Here is a 13,252-nt window from a genome sequence, read left to right as displayed (position 1 = left end):
TTTCCCTTAGGGAGTGTCTGGTAGCCGCTCCTTAAGGGAGGGGTTCTGTCATGATCCTGCCATCTTGTTGTTGTTGTTTTTTTTTTATTTTTTTATTTTTCTCTTGTCTTGCGGCAGAATCATGACAGGCCCATGTTTTCATGTGCAGCACATGACCATTTGTTTGGCCATGTGCTTGCGCTGTCTCGTCATATAACCCCGCCCCCTTGTGATCCTCGTTTTGTAATTATTAGCGCATCAGTTTCACCTGTTGTGTTCATTATTAGCCTCCCTTTATAAACCCCTTGTGTTTCTCTGTCCTGGGTTGGTTCATTGCCAACTTTCGTCAAACGTTGTCGGATGTTGTCAAGCTTTGTCACGGTCTATCTTAAATGATATCTTGCTGTGAGTATTTTGTCTGGAGTTCTGTTCAACGTATAATGTAAATTGTTTTGTTGTTAGTTACCGTTTAGTCATCGTCAAGGCTTTTGCCTTTTGTCTTGTTTTGCCCCCTCGTGGGTTTTGTTTTCTATCATCAATAAACCTTGTGTGTCCTGCATTCTGTCTGCGATTGGGTTCCACCTTCATAACAATAATATATTAATTAGGGCTATATTTATTATGCTTACTTCCCCTTTCAATTCGTGTATTGCTTACCTAATTAACGTTCTGTGATTAAATGAGTGTTTTCATTTACAAATGAAACTAGTGAATTATTCATTTATAATTCTACTATTTATTATTATGGGGTTAGGATATTTATATAGTATTGTTAAATTCATCCTCTAAAGTGCACTTCCAGTACAAATTCCTGTCACATAGCATAATCAAAGCTTTATTGGCATGTCGGGCTTTTACAAAACTCTTCAGGGCTGCGTTTTCTTCTGAACTAATGTAAACAAAGAATGCTTCTGTGCGCTGGCGTCCTCCACAAGTTAAGAGACTTTAAACAAACACTTTTAGTTAACCAAATGAAACCATTCACATTTTAATGCTATAAAAGTGTGCACATTGAGAGAAATAAACAGCACATGTTCACGGTAACAACTTCTTTAACTTGAGCAAACGCTGCTAATACACATCAATTGTTAATAAAGTTAATAAAATGAAAACATGAATGTTTTAATGCATTTAATAAAAAGAAACAATCCACTCGAAAGTCTCGCTCATCATGACAGGACCTGGATCGGTGAGCTGCGTCTCGGGCCGATGACGTCACTTCCAGGGAGGCATGTTGTACATGCCCCCATCCCTTGACTCCACCCCCACATCAAAACATTGCCACAAAGAGAGACGCGCAGAAAAATGAAGTGCAAAGGGAAAACGGTATTGCTAGCTCAAAATAGATTGACACGCAAAATAAAAGCAGCGTTGCAGATAAATTAATAGATATGACCATGGAAAATATGTATTGCAAAATCATTGCTTTCGCACGGTTTTATTTATGTTGTGCAATTCTTAATTTTTGTTTGCAAAAAGCGAATTTATTTTCCTCAATACTTTAATTTTCTTTTGCAAAACTTTATTTTCTTTTGCAAATCGTAATTTTTTTGCGTATATATAAGGCGTTATTTTGACTCCATACACTGGCGCTGCCTAAAACCACTGACTTCAAAGAAAAAGCCATAGAACCTGTAGATATAATATAATATAATAAAATTAATATAATATAATATAACATATCAGATTCAGAATTAGCTTTACTGACAGGTATGTTTACACATAAGAGGAATTTGTTTTCATGACAGAAGCTTCCGCAGTGCAACAGAATGACAGCGACAGAACAAAAACACACAGAGAGAGAGAGAGAGAAAGAAAAAAGTACAAGTAGATGCAAGATTCAAGATTTTTATTTGTCACATAACGTTACATGGTTATATGGAGAGCATATGACCAGCAGTGAAATGTAAGTCAGGTCAGCTCCATGGACAGTGCAATTATTAGGGAAAAAAATACAAACACAAGACAATTATACAAAATAATAAGATATGGAAAAAGATAAAAAAAAAGAATAAAATAAAAAGCTTATAAAATAAAATGGGCAGGACAGTATACTATACACTTAATAAACATTAAGATGAGCAGGAATGTACACGAGGAGAATGTGCAAACAGGTTGAATGTGAGTAAACAACAAATAACAAACAAAACAGGAATAACAATTTGAAAATTTACAATCGTGTGTGCAGGTATATTCCAATAGATAGTTTTGTATGTACAGGTAAATTATTAGCAAATTTGAAGTGTAGACTAAGTGTGTGTTAGATAAATACTGAATATATTAAATATATAATAAATATATTAATAAATAAATCTGAGTAATTAAATTAAATTAAATTAAATTAAATTAAATTAAATTAAATTAAATTAAATTAAATTAAATTAAATTAAATTAAATTTGAGCCCTATCCATGGCTCTTTCATGATAATGTAGATCAGGGATCCTCAAATCAGGCTCACGGGATCCACTTTCCTGCAGAGTTTAGCGCTATCCCGAATCAAACACACCTGAGCCTGCTGATCAGTGTCTTCAGGATCATCTGAAAATCACTGGTAGATGAGTTTGACCAGGGTTGGAGCCAAATTCTGCAGCGCATTGGCCCTCCAGGGCAAGATTTGATGAACCCTGCTGTAGACCGTGCGTTTAAGACTTTTATTTTGAAAAGAGAAGGCCAGTAGGTCTTGTTCGCCGCTAGATGTCGCTGTAGTGGACAGATGCCGCTTCTAGAAGGCGGCGGACGCATGCGCAGTTGCGCAGACTACCGCTGGGCAAGGACATAAGGAGAGTGACATTTCTGTAACGTTGACAACGGATTCATATTCTTTCTAAATCACACATAAATGAGCGTCAATCAGATTTGGATCCCCTCTCGCATCTGACGCTCCACAGCATTTCATCAGACTCACGGAGGACGGGTAACGTTATGCGTTTCAGGCTCACAAGCGGGACAGCTAACAACTGACTGCATGTATAGATATGAAGAATTAACAGACTAACTATTAACTTATCTGTCCTGCCTAATCACACTATGGTACCCGATCGCTTTCAGCAGAAGCCCTATCTTTTTTTAATCGTGTAACGTTACTTTGTTTCGGAGTGAATAGGTAGTATTTGTTAGTTTGTCAGCTCAGAGTGAAAGTGATGTTGATTTGTAAAGTGTGACCAAAGCGTGACGTGCATGTGTCTGATCACTGTAAATACTGCCCTACTACTATACAATACTTGTCTGATCTAAAACATGGATACGAGGCTTTTTTTTTATTATTCAAACGGATGATTGAGCAATTTATTAAACACTAAAACCCGTTCTTTTTTATTATAAGAATTAAGGTCTTGTTCAAAGTTTTTGTGCATCCAGAAATGCATCATAGGTACCAAAATGCTATTTATATTGGTAATTCACTAGGTTTTGAGACACTGTCTTGTTCAGTTTTTGCCCCTTTTCTTCCTCACATTTGTTGCTGCCACTCACTCTTTAGTGAACTGCCTGCTCAGACATCTAAATGTGTTGCACACTCCTATCACTATCAGCAAGGATGTTTTATAGTGATCAAAACTGACAATAAAGACATTTATAATATTAAAAACGATCTATGTTTCAAATAAAAGCTGTTCTTTGAACTTTCTATTCATCACAGATTGCAGAAACAATTAACAATAATATTAATAATATATAATAAATAATATTCAGCATTGATGATTAGAGATGTTATTAAAGCAGTAAATCAGCATATTAAAATGATTTCTTAAGGAGCATGTGACACTGAATACTGGAGTAATGCATTCAGCTTTGAATCAGAGGAATCAATTACATTTTAAAATCTATTACAATAGAAAACTGTTATTTTAAAGTATAATAGTTCACAGTACTACAGTCGTGGCCAAAAGTTTTGAGAATTACATAAATATTGGAAATTGGAAAAGTTGCTGCTTAAGTTTTTATAATTGCAATTTGCATATACTCCAGAATGTTATGAAGAGTGATCAGATGAATTGCATAGTTCTTCTTTGCCATGAAAATTAACTTAATCCCAAAAAAACCTTTCCACTGCATTTCATTGCTGTCATTAAAGGACCTGCTGAGATCATTTCAGTAATCGTCTTGTTAACTCAGGTGACAATGTTAACGAGCACAAGGCTGGAGATCATTATGTCAGGCTGATTGGGTTAGAATGGCAGACTTGACATGTTAAAAGGAGGGTGATGCTTGAAATCATTGTTCTTCCATTGTTAACCATGGTGACCTGCAAAGAAACACGTGCAGCCATCATTGTGTTGCATAAAAATGGCTTCACAGGCAAGGATATTGTGGCTACTAAGATTGCACCTAAATCAACAATTTATAGGATCATCAAGAACTTCAAGGAAAGAGGTTCAATTCTTGTAAAGAAGGCTTCAGGGCATCCAAGAAAGTCCAGCAAGCGCCAGGATCGTCTCCTAAAGAGGATTCAGCTGCGGGATCGGAGAGCCACCAGTGCAGAGCTTGCTCAGGAATGGCAGCAGGCAGGTGTGAGCGCATCTGCACGCACAGTGAGGCCAAGACTTTTGGAAGATGGCCTGGTGTCAAGAAGGGCAGCAAAGAAGCCACTTCTCTCCAAAAAAAACATCAGGGACAGTTTGATCTTTTGCAGAAAGTATAGTGAATGGACTGCTGAGGACTGGGGCAAAGTCATATTCTCCGATGAAGCCCCTTTCCGATTGTTTGGGGCATCTGGAAAAAGGCTTGTCCGGAGAAGAAAAGGTGAGCGCTACCATCAGTCCTGTGTCATGCCAACAGTAAAGCATCCTGACACCATTCATGTGTGGGGTTGCTTCTCATCCAAGGGAGTGGGCTCACTCACAATTCTGCCCAAAAACACAGCCATGAATAAAGAATGGTACCAAAACACCCTCCAACAGCAACTTCTTCCAACAATCCAACAACAGTTTGGTGAAGAACAATGCATTTTCCAGCACGATGGAGCACCGTGCCATAAGGCAAAAGTGATAACTAAGTGGCTCGGGGACCAGAATGTTGAAATTTTGGGTCCATGGCCTGGAAACTCCCCAGATCTTAATCCCATTGAGAACTTGTGATCAATCCTCAAGAGGCGGGTGGACAAACAAAAACCCACTAATTCTGACAAACTCCAAGAAGTGATTATGAAAGAATGGATTGCTATCAATCAGGATTTGGCCCAGAAGTTGATTGAGAGCATGCCCAGTCGAATTGCAGAGGTCCTGAAAAAGAAGGGCCAACACTGCAAATACTGACTCTTTGCATAAATGTCATGTAATTGTCGATAAAAGCCTTTGAAACGTATGACATGCTTGTAATTATATTTCAGTACATCACAGAAACAACTGAAACAAAGATCTAAAAGCAGTTTAGCAGCAAACTTTTTGAAAACTAATATTTATGTACTTCTCAAAACTTTTGGCCACGACTGTACTACAGTATTTGAGTGATTTACGTGTATTTTTGATCAAACAAATGAAGAGACGTCTCTTAAAAAAAACTAGTTTAACTAGTAGAGCAATGTTGGCAATGGCAAGAGTTAGATTGCTTGGAAACAAAACTGATCACAAAATAAAGATAAAATATAGAAATTGAATGCATTGTGAGTTGCTTTGTTTAAAATTGTCTGCCAAATTCATGAATATAATGAAGAAGGTCTGATTATCTGGTCTTGTTAGTGTGATTGAAATGTTTTTAGTTGTTGTATTTTTTTGGCCCAGGTTAGGTTTTGAAGGACAGACGTTTATTTGCTGATGAGTGATTAATCAGAGGCTTCGGTGGATGGGAGAGTTCATGCTTCGTCCTCTTTGAGCAGCTTGATGATGTCCTCTTACTGAGACTCCTTCGAGGTCACCTTGGCACCCTGACTTGAATGGCTGTCTGCAGAGGGGGTGTCTCTCTTTGGGTGGGGTGTGTCAGGAACCATGGCGGCAGGCAACAGATGATGAAACAGTGCTGGAATTTATGCCAGGTACACATTGTGACACTTTTTACCATGAAAAATGTATTTAAAAACAATTTTGAAAATAAGAGTTAAAGGGTTAGTTCACCTAAAAATTTAAATTAGCCCATGATTTACTCACCCTCAAGCCATTCTTGGTGTATATGACTTTCTTCTTTCAGACAAATACAATCGAGCCCCATTCACACTGCGATTCCGTAAAATACACAGGTAATGTGTCCCGGCAATTGTTTCCATGTCGCTAGATTTTTCACTTTCACACTGCCAGTGATTACCCGGAATATGTGCGTGCGTTCACACACAACCCATAAAGGTCCCGTAATGACACGAGACATCAGGGCGTGACGTGGAATGTACAAGTCGAAAACGTTAGGAACGTTAACTTTAACTGAAGCTGGCGAACGATATCAGCTTCAGCGCGGAAAGTGAGGAACTAACTGATCTCTGCTTCATTACAGTTTGCACATATTTTTTGTCGCGAGCGTTCATCTTCCTTCATTCCTTCAAAACACCTGGTAAAAGAGTCGCGCGATAACATGTGTCATCACTACGACACGGCATTAGATCTGGCTTTTGTTCACACAGAGCTCGTTCCGGGATTGAACCCGGCAATGTTACTTGGTCCCCGACCCGGGACGTGTTTGCTTTCACACAGAAGGCGACCCGGCAATGTTCCAGCAATTTTCTGGGTCCGACGTGCAGTGTGAAAGGGGCTTTGGAGTAATATTAAAGAAATGTCCATCCATCCATCATAAAAATGCCCACAACTTTTGAACACGTGTATGACACTCAGCAGAAGCTAGAGATTACGGTTTGTACATTTTTAAATATAAATATTTTTGTTCACAAATGCATCGATTCACTTCAGGAGGCTTTTATTCACTCCCAGGAGCCATGTGGAGCACTTTTTATGAGGGATGGATGCACTTTATTGGACTTAAAAATCTACCACCACTTATTGCCATTATAAAGCTTGGATATTTTTTAATATAACTGATTATTTTCCTCTGAAGTAAGAAAGTCATATACACATAGGATGGCATAAGGGTGAGTAAATAATGGGGTAGTTTACATTTTAAGGTAACCTATCCAATTCACATCTGTACACCCAAATATTGTGTAGAGTGTAAAGAAATCCACTACTGTTTACATTTTTTTTTCTTCAATGAATCAAAATCAAAAGCTTTGACCAATTAGACTTGTCTGATATCTTATCAGATTCTGTCTGATTTGCAGACAACCGAATTTCACTTGAATGACAACTGTAGGACCCTGAGCAGTGCATCATGGGCCTTGGCTCCTCCGAACAGTCTGCATTACTTGTCCATTAAACCGCCATCCCTGTCCCATCCCTTCCACCACGCATGCCAGCCGAACCCAGCGGCCAGCCTAGAGGAGGAGGAATGGGAGGAGGCCATCAGTTTGCCTGTCCTGCTTAAACCTGGAGAGACTGATGAGCAGCATGTTGTGGTGGAAGTGCCCTTTCTCGGGCTGGCCAAACTAAGCGAGCTCCTTGCTTTGGGAACCAACAGACCCTTTGACTTGCTTTTTCCTTTAACCACTGTTAATGGAAGCAGAGAGGATGATATTAGCATTACCTTTAAGTTAGAGACTGAGGAAAACCAGCTGACGGAGAGAGGCTCCTTCAGGAGTCTGTTTGAGACAGAGGGATGTCCTGCGCCTTTTACTTTGGGATCTCGCTTCTTTTGCTTTCACTGCCCCGGGATGGAGTCTGTTTCGGAGATTGTGGATAAAGCAGTAAAGGGACAGGACGAGCAGAGCTTCTGTACGGCCCTCAGTGTCACACATTATAGCCATGCTGAGACTGAGAGAGTGGACAAGAGCTCCAGCCAGAGAGACGTGGAGGATGAGGAGAAACTGGCCCTGATGCATGAAAAGCTGAGGGTGGAGGTAAGATGGATGGACCACTCGTAGAAAAGTGAATGGGAGAAAAAATGCTTGATATGGAGGCTGTGGGAAAATAAGTCCTACAGCCTCCAGCTAAAGATATTACATTTATGATAGATGTGTTGTCAGATTGTATTTTTGATTACTGTTATCGCAATGTAATCTTGATTCATTTTTAAGGTTCTACATTGTGTTTCAGCTTCCCAGTTTCTTTGTGAAAAATCATGACTACAGTATATACTCTGAAGATGTTGAGTTCATAAATGGTCTTCTGAACACCAAAACAAGGTAAAGGGTTTCTAGGTGCATGTTATACTGGTTTTTAGGCCTCAAAGTAGGTTAAGACTGTTGTTGTTCAAACTCTGCTGGTCACATATTGCCAATAAAAGGGTGTGGTAAACTCTGAAAATGATAACAAATTGTCTTTACAGCTGATAGACAGGTCAACAACACAATTACAAACTAATAATAAAATAGTATTTTAATTTTGGATGAGGTTTTTGCAAGAAAACTATCAAGTTTTGTTACCTCAAGATGTTTTGATTGCCACGTTTTGTCTTTTCTTTTTGTATTTTCTTCTTTCTTTTTGATTGCATTTTTTTTCTTTCCTTTGTTTTTTTTTTTCAAAGACATTAAAGGTTTTCAGGCAAATTAAACAATGTTTGTTGCATCTCAAAACTTTTTCTTTTATGTTGAAAAACATTTTGCTTGCAAAGCATTTTCAAAGTTTTACCAAGCAAAATGTTTTCAAATGCAAAAAAAAGTCTTGCAAGCAAAATGTTTTAGATGCAAGTATGTTTAGAGGAAAACAAATGATTGGTGGCTTTGTTTGCGAATTACACAGCGACCGTAGTGACCCTCATGTTTCAAAACGAGTCAGATCTTCCACTGAATGGCTGGTTTTGGCTTTTTACCAAAGTACCGGTATATTTGAAACAGCACGGCTGACTGCTATAAAGCCTGTTCTTCTATCTCTAAAGGGGTCGTGTAGCGTACCAGCTGACTCTGACGCTCTGGCGATTGATGTGTCTGTGTTACTATGCGGAGGCTCAGCTGGAAGTGCTGAAGCTGACCAAGCATCCAGAAGACGGCTCCATCAAAGCTCGCTGGAGAGTCAAAGGCCTGCCCTTCCACTCCATTCTTGTCTTCTTCTACAAGAAAGACAAGAGCCACCTCTACAGGTGAGACATGCTGTGACCGGTCATCAAAACCTTGCTCTGTGCTCGTCTTTGTGTATTCTTAATTATTTATTTTCTGTTCAGAACATATGATGCATTCTCCACCTTCTATGTTGGCTCTGATGGACGGATTCACCGGCATAAAGTTGAAAAGGTGAGGTTTGCTTGCAATTAAATTTTTTTTATTTTTTTATTTTTTTTCAGAATCATATTACATTCCTGTTTAAAAGTTCGGTGTCCGCATGTTTTTATTTTATTTTTATTAATAGAAACTTTTCCCTCCTTAACTGGAACACTGATGGATATTTCGGAGTGTTTTCCCTCATTTTGAGCAGATAAAAGCTGAATTTTCCAGATTTATGAGTAAACCAAAGGGGATTAGAAGTAAAAAAAGGGGGGACAGTTTTGTTTTAAAGCGCTGTGTGAAAAACCAGGAACGAGATGTGAGTGAGGATTTGGAGATAATAGTAGCAGGCCACATCTGCACAGTATCTGTTGTCTTTTCATATTAATATAGTGAAATACAAAGATAAAGAAAATAATCAGGGGGAACAGGACACAGCTAGAGGACTGAAAATAGATTTTGTCACAGATAATCTGTTAAAACTAATGTTACATTAAGACAGCAAGCTTTAGATTATATTCCTGACAGATAAACAGTGTTGGGAAGGTTACTTAGGAAATGTAATAGGTTACAGCTTACAAATTACCCTATTTAAAATCTTTAAAATCTAATCAGTTGTATAATTATTTTAATTACTTTAATGTAACCCTTTTTTTAATTTCTATATTTCAAATGAATGTTTTAAACTAGTCATAATTTTCAAATATTTACCGTATTTTTCGGACTATAAGTCGCACCTGAGTATAAGTCACATCAGTCCAAAAATACGTCATGATGAGGAAAAAAACATATAAGTCGCACTGGACTATAAATCGCATTTATTTAGAACCAAGAGAAAACTTTAACCGTCTACAGCCGCGAGAGGGCGCTCAATGTCTTCAGTGTACTGTAGACTAAAGGAGCACAGAGCAGCATAGAGCACCCTCTGGCGGCTGGAGACGGTTATGTTTTCTCTTGGTTCATTTCTCTCGGTTCATGTCAAATTAATTTTGATAAATAGGTCGCACCTGACTATAAGTCGCAGGACCAGCCAAACTATGAAAAAAAGTGCGACTTATAGTCCGGAAAATATGGTACTCAACACTAATTACTGTCAGACTTTCAAATTCTTTCATCATTTGAATTAAGATTTTCATTTATTTTTTAAAGTACAGCCTCCAAAAAATCTGACTTTAGCACCTGTTTTTACTTTGAGATCATTCTGAGGTTATTTACAGATTCAAAACCATAACAAGAAATAGTTTAATAGCTGTGATACTGTTTTTGAAATCAGATATTTGCATCGTTATGACAGGAAACACATGCATCAAACAGTTAATCTTAAAAAAATTAAGCATCTACATAAACCCAGTTAGCAAATAAAACAGTTATTGTATGAACATGTCCTAAACTCCTGAAACATTGGTGTCTTATATTTTAGAGTCGTCAGTGCAATTTGGGAAAGAAATCAATTAAATCTGTGTGTGTGTGAAAATATTCATATGTAACCCCCTTCGTAATCGTTAACATTTTCATTAGTAACTGTAATTTAAGTTAACTTCAGTGTGTGGAAGTTCCCTAAACTTGAAGTACCCCCCTTTATTTAAAGTTGAGTTAACAAGTATTATAACTTTAACGCTTGTCACTTAATTGTGGCATTTATCAGCCATTTTGACTTGAAGGCCAACATAAAATTCAGTGTTGATACTGGTCCCATTTACTTCCATAATATGGACAAAAATTCAGTAATTTCAGCAACTTTGATTAGCAACATTCTTCAGAATATTTTCTATGTTCCAAAAAAAACAACAACAACTGAGAGTTAGTAAATGACAGAATGTTAATTTTTGGGTGAACTGTCCCTTTAAGCCATCCTGCAGCCCCCTTGGATATTTGCTGAGACCCTCTGATTGAAAAACAAGATTTTATCGTGTCATCTCTGGTTTAATCGTAGTGTTTTATCTCTGTTGGTAGGTTATGGAGGCTCGTCCTCCCTTGCTGCCCAAAGTGACCTCAGTGCTGGCCGGGGCTCTGGTGGCGCTGGGCATTCAGGAGCACCGGCTCGCTCTCAATCTGCCCCCACTCCTGCTGTCCTCCCTCCGACAGACCCGAGCCTGGGCCGCAGAGCAGGACCAGAGCCATTAAAAAGACTGAAAAAGATGCAGCACTGTATTGTGTGGGTTGAGTGAATGAGATAATGAAAACTAGTTTTTGGGGGGGAAATCGGGAATCTGTTCTCACTTGAAACAGTCTTCTTTGTGCGGTCTTTAATTTCCATTGTTTGAATATCACCAAACTGGTTTCAGAGACAATATAATACATGAGGCCTAGGAGGTTAACTAACACAGCTGTTAACAGGCAGATTTTGATTACCCAGTACTGTACAGGTACATTCAATGCTATCTGTGGAAATACATTTAGGCAGTTCAGCTGTAAAACTGGCTTTTAAAGCACATGCCAGATAAAAGGTGAAGACGGTTCAGCTCACATTCATAGAATTGAATCAGCAGAGGAATTGGTCATGATATTTAAATATTGATCAGCTTACATTTTGTATTTATATATTAATTGGAGTTCTCATCAGTTGAATTGGTTTAATGGTACATGAAAACCAGCTGTTTCATTTAGTAGCAGTGCAGGATTGCAGCCTTTTTGGTGACCTTTAAGGGAAAGTGATGCCAGAGACTGCCTTTGAGCATCGAGAGTTTAGTTTTCTGTCTGGACTTGTTCTTGTTTGCCCTTACTTTCCATGCTTGAATTGTTTTCAATGTGCAAGTCACATAGAAGTTATCAACCAATATGGCTCCCTGCATAATTACATTGCCAAATCTGCACTGGTCTTGCCATGCCGTCCATGTAAATTAAGCACTCTTATTTGAAAGACACAAGCTTTCATATTCTTTCCCATTGAAGTATATTCAGAAGTGTATTTGCATTTGCAGAGAAAAGCGTGGGCTATTTTTCTGCAGGTTGATTGGTCATTTTAGCTCCGTAATGACTGTCAGTGAATTTAGTGTGATGGCACATGCTCTCCACCCATATGAACAGTTCAACTGCTCCAGCTTCCTGTGGTGAAGACATAGGCCAAACACTTTAATGGACTTCCTGTGTCACAAAGTAGTCAAAAACATCTGTGTCAAGTGCTTGTGCTTTTAAATGGACAGTAAAAGCATGAAACGCTATCACTCCACAATCTGCATTTCAAAGCTGAAAGGTCAGAACCTGTAAAAGTAGATCCATATAAAACATGGCTGAGTAATTGTTCTGGTGATCATTTCTGCGCTAATTACCCAAAAACCTGTATTGAACATGTCGTGTGACAAATAAATGCATTACTGACATTGATATTTTTGGTCCCTGTTCTTCTGATTTATCCACTTTCATTTAGGTATTTGAATAATCTCCAAAATAATGTTTTTTTTTGTGCATATAAAGGCATTTTCCATAAGGTATTTTTTTTCAAATAGGACTTTAAACTTTTATGAATACTTATTTGAATATTGTTTAATTCTCTTTATTTTTATGGTATACCACCTTTCAAAAGCTTTTTTTTTTAACAGCAAAGATGCATTAATTTGATCAACAGTTATAGTAAAGGCTTAATAATAATTATTTTTTTAATAAATGTTGTTTATTTGAACTTTATATTTAAAAATGTACCACGGCTTCCACATTAAGTAGCACAACTATTTTCAACATTGATAATACAAAAAATGCAAATCCACATTTTAGAAATATTTCTAAATATCCCAAGACTAAAAACCCGTGTAATGGCAGATTTGCATCACAGGAATTAATAACATTTTTAAAATATATTTTTAAATAGAAAATAGTTATTTTAAATTTTAATAACATTTTTAAACATTTAGAGTTTTTACCGTAATTTTGATCAATGTATGCAGCCTAAACTTTTAAATGATTATGTTTTATTATTTATTAAAATGTTCTTTTTATTTTATAATTCAGCCATGTCACCAAAGTTTGAGCTGAATGTAGATGAAATAATAACAGTAAAATATGGGTAGCAGGGTTGGAAATTGACCATAAATTAAATCATTGTTCAGCTAGCACTTAGGACAAATGCAGGTTTATGGTTATTGATAACAAAAACCAACCTTGTTTTG

At 37.6% G+C, this 13,252-nt stretch overlaps 1 protein-coding gene across 2 annotated transcripts; it reads left to right on the top strand.

Moving 5' to 3' along the window:
- The first annotated feature begins 2,716 nt into the window (after nt 1-2,716).
- Nucleotides 2,717-12,455, top strand: LOC132145528 (uncharacterized). 2 transcript variants are annotated; one of them, XM_059556632.1, is made up of 7 exons: nt 2,717-2,894; nt 5,703-5,948; nt 7,176-7,850; nt 8,047-8,135; nt 8,828-9,028; nt 9,110-9,179; nt 11,103-12,455. In XM_059556632.1, the coding sequence occupies exons 2-7, from the start codon at nt 5,850-5,852 to the stop codon at nt 11,271-11,273; spliced, it is 1,305 nt and encodes a 434-aa protein (XP_059412615.1). In that variant the 5' UTR covers nt 2,717-2,894; nt 5,703-5,849; the 3' UTR covers nt 11,274-12,455. The 2 variants fall into 2 exon arrangements, with proteins under 2 accessions (XP_059412615.1, XP_059412614.1); XM_059556631.1 differs by having other exon boundaries at nt 5,698-5,948.
- Nucleotides 12,456-13,252: the final 797 nt, after the last annotated feature.

This window comes from Carassius carassius, chromosome 8, assembly GCF_963082965.1.
Source record: "Carassius carassius chromosome 8, fCarCar2.1, whole genome shotgun sequence".
Taxonomy (NCBI): Eukaryota; Metazoa; Chordata; class Actinopteri; order Cypriniformes; family Cyprinidae; genus Carassius; species Carassius carassius.
This window is presented reverse-complemented; position numbering and strand designations above follow the sequence as displayed.